At 39.2% G+C, this 13,535-nt stretch overlaps 1 protein-coding gene across 5 annotated transcripts in view; it reads left to right on the top strand.

The window, feature by feature from the left end:
* The window catches only part of LOC134354762 (P-selectin-like), a 146,378-nt gene that overhangs the window by 91,825 nt on the left and 41,018 nt on the right, over positions 1-13,535 (top strand). For all 5 annotated transcript variants that reach the window (XM_063063984.1, XM_063063983.1, XM_063063986.1 and 2 more), the window contains exons 13-15: positions 2,912-3,097; positions 5,666-5,851; positions 5,967-6,152. In XM_063063984.1, coding sequence (XP_062920054.1) covers positions 2,912-3,097; positions 5,666-5,851; positions 5,967-6,152 — 558 coding nt within the window. The remainder of the gene's footprint in view (positions 1-2,911; positions 3,098-5,665; positions 5,852-5,966; positions 6,153-13,535) is intronic.

The raw sequence follows: 13,535 nt of genomic DNA, 5'->3' as shown, positions 1-13,535 counted from the left end.
GCCTTTGACAAAGCCATGCTGACTATTTCTAATCATATTATGCCTCTCCAAATGTTCATAAATCCTGCCTCTCAGGATCTTCTCCATCAACTTACCAACCACTGAAGTAAGACTCACTGGTCTATAACTTCCTGGGCTATCTCTACTCCCTTTCTTGAATAAGGGAACAACATCCACAAACGTCCAATCCTCTGCAAAGATCATCGCCAGAGGCTCAGAAATCTCCTCCCTTGCCCCCCTCAGTACCCTGGGATACATCTCATCCAGTCCCGGTGACTTATCCAACTTGATACTTTCTAAAAGCTCCAGCCCATCCTATTCCTTAATATCTATATGCTCAAGCTTTTCAGTCCACTGTAAGTCATCCCTACAATCGCCAAGATCCTTTTCTGTAGTGAATACTGAAGCAAAGTATTCATTAAACCTCTGCTATCTCCTCCGGTTCCATATACACTTTCCACTGTCACACTTGATTGGTCCTATTTTCTCACATCTTATCCTCTTGCTCTTCACATACTTGTAGAATGCCTTGGGGTTTTCCTTAATCCTGCCTGCCAAGATGTTCTTATGGCCCCTTCTGCTTCTCCTAATTTCATTCTTAAGCTCCTTCCTGCTAGCCTTATAAGCTTCCCGATCTCTATCATTACCTAGTTTTTTGAACTTTTTGTGAGCTCTTCTTTTCTTCTTTAAATTTACAACAGCCTTTGTACACCATGGTTCCTGTACCCTACCATCCTTTCCCTGTCTCATTGGAATGTACTTATGCAGAACTCCACACAAATATCCCCTGAGCATTTGCCACATTTCTTCTGCACATTTCCCTGAGGAAAATCTGTTTCCAATTTATGCTTCCAAGTTCCTGCCTGATAGCCTCATATTGGAGTAAGGGGAAATTAAACGCTTTCCTAGCTTGTCTGTTCCCATCCCTCTCCAAAGCTATGGTAAAGGAGATAGCATTGTGATGACTATCTCCAAAATGCTCTCCCACTGAGAGATCCGACACCTGACCAGGTTCATTTCCCAATACGGATCAAGTACAGCCTCTCCTCTTGTAGGTTTATCTACGGATTGTGTCAAGAAACCTTTCTGAACACACCTAACAAACTCCACCCTATCTAAACCCCTTACTCTAGGGAGATGCCAATCGATATTTGGGAAATTAAAATCTCCCCCCACAACAACCCTGTTATTATTACACCTTTCCAGAATCTGTCTCCCCATCTGCTCCTCAATGTCCCTGTTACTATTGGGTGGTCTATGAAAAAAAAACACTCAGAAGAGTTATAGACCCCTTCCTGTTCCTAACTTCCAGCCACAGAGACTCCGTAGATAATCCCTCCATGACTGCCTCCTTTTCTGCAGCTTTGACATGATCTCTGATCAGCAGTACCACACCCCCACCTCTTTTGCCTCCATCCCTGTCCTTTCTGAAACATCTAAAGCTTGGCACTCTAAGTAACCATTCCTGCCCCTGAGCCATCCAAATCTCTGTAATGGCCACAACATCATAGCTCCAAGTACTGATTCATGCTCTAAGCTCATCCACTTTGTTCATAATACTCCTTGCATTAAAATAGACACATCTCAAACCATCGGTCTGAGCGCGCCCCTTCTCTATCACCTGTCTATACGCCCTCTCGCACTGTCTCCAAGCTTTCTCTATTTGTGAGCCAACCACCTCTTCCTCCGTCTCTTCAGTTTGGTTCCCACCCCCCCAGCAATTCTAGTTTAAGCTCTCCCCAATAGCCTTTGCAAACCTCCTTGTCAGGATATTGGTCCCCCGGGATTCAAGTGCAACCCATCCTTTTTGTACAGGTCACTCCTGCCCCAAAAGAGGTCCCAATAATCCAGAAATCTGAATCCCTGCCCCCTGCTCCAATCCCTCAGCCACGCATTTATCCTCCACCTCATTCTATTCCTATACTCACTGTCACGTGGCACAGGCAGTAATTCTGAGATTACTACCTTTGTGGTCCTGCTTCTCAACTTCCTTCCTAACTCCTGTAGCCTCCTTTCAGGACCTCCTCCCTTTTCCTATTTATGTCATTGGTACCAATAAGTACCACAACCTCTGGCTGTTCTCCTTCCCACTTCAGGATGTCGTGGACATGATCAGAAACATCCTGGCACCTGGGAGGCAAACTACCAAACGTGTTTCTTTCCTGCGTCCACAGAATTGCCTGTCTGACCCCCTAACTATAGAGTGCCCTATCACTGCTGCCATCCTCTTCCTTTCCCTACCCTTCTGAGCCACAGGCGAGACTCTGTGCCAGAAACGTGGCCACTGTTGCTTCCTCCAGGTAGGCCATAACTACAGAGTCCCCAACTATACTCAAGCAGGAGTACTTATTGTTAAGGGGGACAGCCACAGGGGTACTGTCTAGCATCTGACTCCTGCCCTTCCCTCTCCTGACTGTTACCCACTTATCTGTCTCCTGAGGCCCCAGAGTGGCTACCTGCCTATAGCTCCTCTCTATCACCTCCTCACTCTCCCTGACCAGACGAAGGTCATCGAGCTGCATCTCCAGTTCACTAACACCGTCCCTAAGGAGCTGCAGTTCGACGCACCTGGTGCAGATGTGGCCGTCCGAGAGGCTGGGAGTCTCCCGAACTTCACACATCTGACACCGAGCACAGAACATCAGCCTCTCACACATACTTCCTGTCTGTATTCTACACAGGCAACTTACCTCGCTTTGACCCGTTAATGCCGAAGCCCCGTTGAGCCAAAGTCCTCCTACTCTGACTCCCTCTACTCTGACACCTGCTCCTCGGATGCCCGCTCTATAAAGCTGTCTCCTTTTAAACTCTTCTTGGTATTCTACCTGGCTGATGTACTCGCGCTTGCACAGTTGTGCCCCTATCAAACTGCTGAAGAAATTGAATGGTGAAATTCAAAATTGCATTTCAGCTGTAACCTGCCAGACAATAACACAGCCAGAACGAGGGATGTTAGACTGCACCCATCCCTTTGGAGACTTCAATTACAGCTCAAAGTGCACCTTTGACTGCACAGAAGGGTTTCTGCTACAGGGGTCAGAAGTGCTTCAGTGTGAAGCCAATGGACAATGGACAGCACCCATTCCCAACTGTAAAGGTACTGGGCTAATTTCCACTAGTTTTCACTTTGAATATTTATTATTAATTATCAAAACAAATGTCAGATATCTATTGCTAATCTGCTTTATTAAAACTGTACAGAGTACAATACATAGGACAGTACAGTACAGGTCCACTTGGCCCACAATGCTGTGCCAACTTTGTAACCTATTCCACAATATACACATACACACAAATGAAAGAAAAACCCAGGATTAAGGGCTATCTAGGAGAGAAGGTTCAGATATATACCCTGAAAAAGGTACTGTCTGGCCACTATCTGTGCCTTTTCCCATATACTGCGCACTTCTATCAAGTTGCCTCTCATCATTCTTCATACCAAAGTGAAAAGCCCTAGCTTTGATCAACCTTTCTTCATAAGACATGATCTATAATCCAGCTAGCTTGCTAGTAAATCTCCTCTGCACCTTCACATCCTTCCTGTAGTGAGGTGACTGGAACTGACCATGATACTCCAAGTAGCATCTATGGAGAGGAATAAACAATTGACTTTATGGGCAGAAGAACCTTCATTATGATCAGAAAGGAAAGTGGAAAAAGCCGGAATAAGAAGCGGGGAGAGGGTAAAGGGTGCAAGCTGGCAGGTGTTAGATGAAACTAGGTGAGGGATAAGGTAAGTGAGTAGGGGAGGGTGTTTAAAAATAATGGAAGTTCTCCCTCCACTTTCCCTTTCTTCCATGGTCTACTGTCCCCTCCTATCAGACTCCTCCTTCAGTGCTTTCTTGTAGTCTGCATTCAAATCTTGTACTCTGCATTCACATTCACTCTTCCAAAGTATATCACTTCACATTTTTCCAGATTGACCACCACCTGCCACTTCTCTTCCCAGCTCTGCATCCTATCAATGTCACATTGTAAACGACAACAATCTTCTTCACTATATACTACAACACCGACCTCAGTATCATCTGCAGATTTACTAATCCACTCTTCCCCTTTCTCATCCATATTATTTATAATTCCTGAAGAATGGGGTTCTCAGAACAGATCTCTGCAGCAAACCATTGGCCACGGACATCCAGGCAGATTACACTTATTTTACTACTACCCTCAGCTTTCTGTGAGCATGAAATTCCAAATCCACACTGCTAAGTTTCTTTGAGCCTTACTCAAATCAATATGCACTACTCCCAGTGGTCCATCTTCATCCCTTCCCAAAAATGTCAATAAGGCTTGTGCGACACAACCTACACCATACAAAGCCAAGCCGATTATCCCTAATAAGACTGTGCTTCTCAAAATGCTTATAAGTTATGTCTGTAAGAATCCTCTCCATCAGTTTGACTATCACTGATGCAAGACTCGTTGGTCTATGATTCCTAGCATTATCCATGTTACCTTTCTTGAGCAAAAGGATAATGCTTGCCATCCTCCAATCTTTTTGTGGCCAGTCAGAATGCAAAGATCATTAACACCCTAGCAATCTCTTCTCCTATTTCACTTAGTAACCTAGGGCTTTTCCCATCCATCCCCAGGGATTTATCTATCCTAATGCTTTACAACACTGCCTCTTTTTTTAACCTCAACACACTCCAGAACTTTAGTCTCTTCTACACTGACTGCATATTTGACAGGGTCCTTCTCTCTGGTGAACTCTGAAGCAAGTGTTCACTAAGGACCTCCTCTGACTCCAAGTGTGTTTCTGCCTTTATCCCTGAGCATTTCTACCTTCATTCTAGTCATCCTCCTGTTCTTCTCATACATATAGAATGCCTTTTGGAATTTTCTTAATCCTACTTGCCAAAGCCTTGTCATATCCACTTCGAAATCTCCTAAGATATTTCCTAGATACCTTGTAACTGACTTTTGTTTTCTTCTTTCTCTTAACTAAATGTTTCACCTCTTCAGTCAACCATGCTTCCTTCACCCTACCGTTGTTACCCTTTTGGAATGGGACAATCCTATCCTAGCAAGTGCTCATTAGACAACCTCCACATTTCCATGAGAATATCTGCTCCCAATTTACATTCTCATGTTCCTGCCTAATATGCTTGCAATTAGTCTTCCCTCAATGAAATAATTCCCAGTACCACCTACCGTTATCTTTATCCATGGCTATGCTAAAGGTCAGGGAGTTGTGATCACTATCTCTGAAATGCTCACCCACTGAGAGATCTGTCACCTGACCAGGCTAATTGTCTTGTATTAGATCCAGTATGCCCTCTCCTCTAGTCGGCTCATCCACATACTCTGCCAGGAACCCTTGCTGGATATACTTAAGAAATTCTGCCCCATCGAAACCTTTTTCACTAAGGAGGTGCCAAACAATTTTAGGGAAGTTGAAGCCACCCATGGCAGCTATCTTCTTGTTATTAACCTTTCTAAAATCTGTCTACTTATCTGCTCCTCTCAATTGCTAATGGTGGGCCTCCAGAATGTTCCCAATAGAGTGATTGTTCCCTTCCTGTTTCTGACTTCCACCCATATGAATTATCCTCTTTCGACAAGCAAGTCTTGATAATGGCCAAAGCACTCTAGTTTCATGTACAAATGTGACTTGCCTGATCCTTCCAAATGCTAAAGAACTTTAAATTCTATATTTTAGCTGTAACCTGTCAGGCGCTGACAGACCCTGAACAAGGGGTGATGAACTGCTCACATCCTATTGGGGACTTCAGTTATAGCTCAATGTGTGACTTCAGCTGTGTTGAAGGGTTTGCACTGAAAGGGTCAAAAAGTCTGCAGTGTCAAAGCAATGGGCAATGGACTGCACAAAACCCCAACTGTGAAGGTACAAGAAAACTTCATTTTAATGTTAGACTTCAATTATATCAAAATTTGCAATAAAATATTGGTATTATATCTGCAAAATTTAAGACTGAGAAAATTCTACTCTTGTACTTCAGTTCTAATCTGTGCAAGACTGGTGCAACCTGAACAAGGTGCAATGAACTGTTCCCATCCCATCGGACACTTCAGTTTCAACTCAACATGCGACTTCAGCTGTGCTGAGGGGTTTATACTGAATGGTTCAGACCATTTACAATGTGAAGCTAATGGGCAGTGGACAGCACAGAGCCCCAAATGCACAGGTACTAAGGAATTCGGCGTTAATGTTTAAAATGATATGCAAAATATGATAGTTATAACTCGATCATCTTTAAAGTTGAGACTATTTTAGAATATATTCAATTGTACATACTTCTAATTCTTTCTTTTTAAATCTTTTTATTAAATAAGTATACAAAAAGGTAAGCCATATAGACACTAATACACTGTTAGAATATAATAAAATTACAGAAGATATTAATACAAAAAAGATACTACAAACAATGTAATTTAAACATAACATACCAAGGTAACATAATAGTATACTAATTATATATATATATATCAATAGAGAAAAGGAAACCCCCCCCCAAAAAAAAACCACCATGCAACTAACTAAAAGCAAAGCAAAGCAATGGGCTAACTTGAAACCAAACAGAGTTAAACTTAAAATCACGTCCTCAAACCCGACCTCCATTAAAAACAGTAAAAAAAAAACAAGAAGGGTATATATTACATTAAATGAAAATATTGAATAAAAGATCTCCAAGTCTGTTCAAATTAAAATGAGTCATAAAGATTGTTTCTAATTTTCTCCAGATTCAAGCATAATATCGTCTGAGAAAACCAAAAAAAAGGTAGTTGGAGCATTAAGCTCTTTCCAATGTTGTAAGATACATCTTTTCGCCATTAAAGTAAGAAATGCAATCATTCTACGGGCTGAAGGGGAGAGATTACTGGAAATTTTAGGTAGTCCAAAGATAGCAGTAATAGGGTGTGGAGAGATATCTATATTCAATACCTTGGAGATAATATTAAAAATGTCTCTCCAAAAAGTTTCCAAAGTAGGGCAAGACCAAAACATATGAGTTAAAGAGGCTATCTGCCCCGGACATCTATCACAAAAAGGATTACTATGAGAATAAAAGCGCGCTAACTTATCTTTGGACATATGTGCTCTATGAACAACTTTAAATTGTATTAGGGAATGTTTAGCACAGATAGAGGAAGTATTGACTAATTGTAAAATCTGCCCCCAGTCATCCACGGAAATGGTAAACCCCAATTCCTGTTCCCAATCTACCCTAAACTTATCAAATGGAGCTTTCCTAAGTTTCATAATAATATTATAAATCATAGCCGATGCACCTTTCTGACATGGATTAAGGTTAATTATAGTATCTAAAATGTATGTAGGAGGAAGCATCGGAAAGGAAGAAAGTATAGTACTTAGGAAATCTCTAACTTGTAGATATCTAAAAAAATGTATTCTTGATAAGTTATATTTATTAGATAATTGTTCAAAAGACATAAGGGAACCATCTAAAAATAAATCCAAAAACCGTGAAATACCCTTAGTCTTCCAAGTTTGAAAAGCACGATCCGTAAAAGAGGGAGGAAAAAATATGTTACCTAAAATAGGAATCGCTAACCCAAATTGATTAAGATCAAAAAATTTTCTGAATTGAAACCAAATACGCAAGATATATTTAACTATCGGGTTAGACACCTGTTTAAGGCGTTTCCAATCAAAAGGAAGAGAGGAACCTAAAATAGAGCCAAGTGTAAAACCCTGAACAGATTGTAATTCCAATACTACCCATTTAGGAATGGATAGTATATCCTGGTCCAGTAACCAGAATTTCATATGTCGAATATTAATTGCCCAATAATAAAATCTAAAGTTAGGTAATGCTAAGCCTCCATCTCTCTTAGCTTTCTGTAAATGTATTTTACCCAGTCTCGGGTTTTTATTCTGCCAAATAAATGAAGAAATTTTAGAGTCAACTTTGTCAAAAAAAGATTTTGGAACAAAGATTGGTAATGCCTGAAACATATATAAAAATTTTGGCAAAAAAAACATCTTAACTGCATTAATACGACCAAAGTTAAATATAAAGGAAACCATTTAGATGAAAGTTGAGTAATATGGTCTATTAATGGTACAAAGTTAGTCTTAAATAAATCTTTGTATTTACAAGTAATTTTAATCCCAAGGTATGAAAAATAATTATTAATCAATTTAAATGGAAATTTATAATATAAGGGAAGTTGTTTATTAATCGGAAAGAGTTCACTCTTACTAAGATTTAATTTATAACCTGAAAAAAGACCAAATTGTGCTAATAACTCTAAAACAGCCGAGATGGATTTTTGAGGATTAGAAATATATAAAAGTAAATCATCAGCATAGAGTGATAATTTATGGGACTTTAAGCCCCGAGTTATCCCAGTAATATTTGGAGATTCCCGAATGGCAATTGCAAGAGGTTCTAATGCAATATCAAATAATAAGGGACTAAGAGGACAGCCTTGTCGAGTACCTCGAAAAAGAGGGAAAAAAGGTGAACTTAAAGAGTTAGTACGGACCGAGGCCACAGGAGAATAATATAAGAGTTTAATCCAGGATATAAATTTCGAGCTAAAATTAAACATTTCAAGCACCTTAAATAAATAAGGCCATTCTACTCTATCAAAAGCTTTCTCGGCATCTAAAGAGATAACACACTCAGGAACATTTTGTGAGGGAGTATAAACGATATTTAACAGTGTACGAATATTATAAAAAGAGTAACAACCTTTAATAAAACCCGTTTGGTCTTCTGAAATAATAGAGGGAAGTACTTTTTCTAATCTATTTGCTAATAACTTAGAAAAAACTTTAGAATCAACATTTAATAAAGATATTGGTCTATAAGATGCACATTGAGCAGGATCTTTATCCTTCTTTAATATTAAAGAAATTGACGCTCTATTAAAAGATTCAGGAAGTTTACAAAGTTTCAATGAAGCCTCAAAAACCCTACAGAGCCAAGGGATTAATGAAGGAGCAAAACATTTATAAAATTCTACGGTAAACCCATCAGGGCCAGGAGCTTTCCCCAAATTCATAGAGAAAATAACATTCTTAATCTCATCCATGGTAATGGGAGTATCTAACATAGAAGCCATATCCTGTGAAATCTCAGGGAAGTCTAAATTATCTAAAAAATCATTCATATATTTAGAATCTCGAGGAGACTCTGATTGATATAAGGAAGAGTAAAAATCACAGAAGGTTTGATTAATCCCCACATGATCAAGTATCAGTCAATCATTTTGGTTATAAATCTGATTAATTTGAGATTTAGCATAATTAGACTTCAATTGATTAGCCAACAGTTTGCCAATTTTGTCACTGTGTACATAAAATTCACTTCTTGTTTTCTTTAATTGGTTTACAATCGAGGACGAGAGTAATAAACTGTGTTCCATTTGAAGTTCAGTTCTTTGTTTATATAACTCCTCAGAAGGAGCTATAACATATTTCTTATCAATTTCCTTAATCTTGTCCACAATTACCAACTCCTCCTGCTTCTGCTTCTTCCTCAAAGCAGCAGAATACGAGATAATCTGACCACGAATATAAGCTTTAAAAGTGTCCCAAAGAGTGTTAACAGAAATATCCTCTGTATGGTTAATTGTAAAAAAAAGCTCAATCTGTTCATTCATAAAGTTAACAAAGTCCGAGTCCTGAAGCAACAGCGAATTAAAACGCCATTGTCTATTATTTTGTATATTGGCCAGAATTTTAATAGAAAGCTTAAGTGGAGCATGATCCGAAATGGTTATAGAGTCATAATCACATTTAATCACTGAGGAAATAAGACGAGAATCAATAAAGAAATAATCAATTCTTGAATAGGAATGATGAACATGTGGAAAAAAAAGAAAAATCTTTTTCCTGAGGATGCAAAAAGTGCCAAATGTCCGTCGACCCAGAATCAGAAAGGAATGAATTAATCAAAGTTGCAGATTTATTAGGTAAGGTCCGTAAAGGAGCCAAACGGTCCAAAGCTGGAGACAAACAGGTATTAAGATCTCCGCCCCAGATGAATGAAAACTCATTCAAATTCGGAAACTGATTAAATAATGATTTATAAAATTCCGGACAGTCCATATTAGGAGCATAAACATTAACCAAAACTACTTTTTTATTAAATAGTAAACCACTAACCAATAGAAATCTACCATTCGGATCAGAAATAATATCATGTTGTATAAAAGTAACTGAGGAGTCTATAAAAATAGAGACGCCTCGAATCTTAGCATTGGAGTTCGAATGAAACTGTTGTCCCTTACAGAATTTTAAAAAAACTTAGACTGTCCCCCCCTCCGCACATGGGTCTCTTGTAAGAATAAAATTTGTGCTTTAAGTCTCCGGAACACTTTAAAAACTTTTTTCCTTTTAATAGGATGATTAAGACCATTAGTATTCCAGGAGACAAAATTAATAATAGACTCCATAAACCCTAAAGTCAACCCACAACAAGGAGGATTGACAATAGGCTCGACCCACGAACCCGGAGAGGGAACAGAACATACAAGAGATACCGGGAAGAAGAACGCAACCAATACTTCAATAATGTATATAGCCCAAGAAGAAAAAAACTAAAACGTGAAGCCCCTCCCACCACCCTCACCCCATGACCCCAAGGCTAAATCTAACGCAGACCAGCCCCAAAGAAGCAAGCACTAAAACTAACCCCATGACTTCCGGTATACGCTCCCTAAAAAAAAGTGTAAATATAAAAAAGATCAGCTGATTATAAAACAGTAAAAGAATAAAAAATAACTCAATTAAAATAAACACATAACAGAATAAAAGTCAGAAAATATATTAAAAAAACCGCAATAAACCCCAGACCCATGAATAAACAAAACAACAAAAAAAAAGAGATTATTAACATAAACTAGTTATAAAAACCTACAAAACAAAATAGATTTTTAAAAAAACTACAAAATTTAAGGCCACAAAGGAAATACGTAAAATGACGATGAGGAAATAACCACCCAGAATCCCCTAGGAAAAAGAAAGAAATGACGCAGTTAAAAAGAAAGTTTAGCAACCATATTAAGTAATCAAAAATAAACTTTTCTGCCCAAATAGGGCAAAAAAAAATTAAGACCGACAAATTCACAGCCTCCGATCAACAGAGATAGTTAAAAAATTACAATTACGATGTTGAAGGTGAAAATTGATCCAGATAACTCTGGGCATCCGATGGAGAGTCAAAAAAACGGAGGGCTCCATCCAGCGTACAAATCCTTAGACGTGCAGGGTAAAGCAGCGCTGGTTTTAAATCCATCTTGTAGAGTTCCGACATCACAGATCTGTAACGAACCCGTTGATCCCGGATTGGTTTACTGAAATCTTCCACGAATCGGAACTTAAGATCCAAAAAACCAATGAAACCTTTAGATCGAACGAATCGAAACAGTTTCTCCTTGTCTTGAAAGTAATGAAACCGTAAAATGACATGTCTAGGTTTATCTGACCTAGGCGAGTATGATGGAACTCTGTGAACGCGATCCAATAGCGGTGGTTGGTCAGGAAATACAGTAGGAAATGCATCTTTTAAAAGTTGAGAAAAATACTTCATAGGGTTATCAGATTCAACAGCTTCACGCACCCCGATCATTCGTAGATTCTGCCGTCGCATTCTAGATTCTAAGTCAGAGTTTTTAAAGGTCAGAAAGTCAAGTTTCTTCTTCATTACATTAATTGTTTCTTCGATTTTCCCCATCTTAAGCTCACTTTGTTGCGTGGATTTTTGAAGATCAGATATAGCCGACTGATGTTCCGTAATAGATGTTTGTATCTTATCGATTGAATCGGCAATTTTCTGGAAATTAATTGAAATTTCCGCACGAATCAGCTCCGTAACAGAGGTTGAAATTTCCGCACGAATCAGCTCCGTAACATATTTCTAATTCTAACCTAAAATCTTGCATTCCATTCATAAGTTGCCCAAAACCGATAAAGATTGAACAGGAAGAAATGAATGGCTCCCATCCCTTGATACTTTAGTTACAGCTCAACATGCAACTTTATCTCTGAGGAAGGGAATTTATACCATATATTGAGTGGGTCAAACAGGCTACTGCGTCATGCCAATTTTTAAACAACCTCCATCAATAGATTGTCAGAAATAAGGTCAGAAAAATGATTTAAGAACTCAGTAAAACAAAACAGAAACATAATGATGAGTACATTCCTGCTACTCTGGGCACTCACCAATACACTTACCATCAGAACCACTCTACAAAGATGCCATAGTGTCTGTCATACACCTAGCCCAGAAAACAGACACTTCTTTCAGAATGCTGTTTCTGAACTTCAGTTCGGCATTCAACTCTACTTTCCCACAGACTTTGAACAGACTCCTACTCTTCAATCTAAATACCCAATGTGTTGGACTTGCTAACCAACAGACCTCAGATTGTTAGGATGCACAACCACTCCTTCCTCCCCACCATCCAACATGAGTGCCCCCCAGGACTGTGTGCTGAGTCCCCTGTTGTACACACTGCTCACATATGACTGCACAGACAAACATCCAAGCAACCACATTATCAAGTTTGCCAATGACACAACAGTGGTGAGACTCATCACCATCAACAATGAGATGGCCTACAGAGGGGAGGTGGAAGAGCTCAAGGCCTGGTGCCAGGCAAACAATCTCTTGCTCAATGTCAACAAGCCAAAGGGATGGTTATTAACTTCAGGAAAACCTACACACTCACCACCCCCAACCACCACCACTTTGGCTGCACAGCAGTGGAATCTGTGAGCAGTTTTGAACTCCTGTCAGTGCTCATCTTGTACAACCTCTCATGGTCACAGAACACATCCTCCACAGTTCACCAACACCTCTACTTTCTGAAGAGGCTGAAAAAGAGATGGACTATATACATCACTACTCACATCCTTCCCCAGATGCATAGTTGAGATCACATCCAATTTACTCTTATCTTTCAAAATTATAAAGCTCTGTTATCATATGACAAGTTGCTTCTGCTGTATATAATACTAAATCGGGCTGGAACATCTGAGCACCTTCAATGTCATCAGTTATGAACAAAAGCAATTTGCATAAGCAATTTTATAAGATTGGGATGTGATCAACTCTTTGATGATAATATTTAAGTGAAGAATGAGGATCAGAACACCCAAAAAAAAATACTGGAGATAATGGAAAATGTCTTCAAATCATCAATCCTTTTCTTTTGGATGGATTTGCAATTTTGCTTAGTATGACATCGCAAAGTATTTTTGGTGGGAAGAGAGGAAGAAGTGATTAAAATGAAGTATGGATAAATAACAAATAGGAACAAGAGTGGCTACTCCGCTCTTCACATCTGCTCTGCATTCAGTAAGAGCATGGGTGATTATTCCAGTGGAAGTCCACATCCCCTGATTCCTGCGTGCCCATAACTGCAGCCTTAAAATCACAGAGCTGATAATCATCTGCAAGTTTTCTGGGGACAATGGATTCCAATTATTTTCAACCGTTGATGTTAAGAAATTCGTCCTTCTGTCCCTTCTACTATTTGGCATGTTAGAAATCAAGAAAAATCAGGTGATATGCACGTTAACAGAATCA

This window comes from Mobula hypostoma, chromosome 12, assembly GCF_963921235.1.
Source record: "Mobula hypostoma chromosome 12, sMobHyp1.1, whole genome shotgun sequence".
Classification (NCBI taxonomy): Eukaryota; Metazoa; Chordata; class Chondrichthyes; order Myliobatiformes; family Myliobatidae; genus Mobula; species Mobula hypostoma.
The sequence above is the reverse complement of the archived record's forward strand: the minus strand, read 5'-3'. Positions and strand labels throughout refer to the sequence as shown.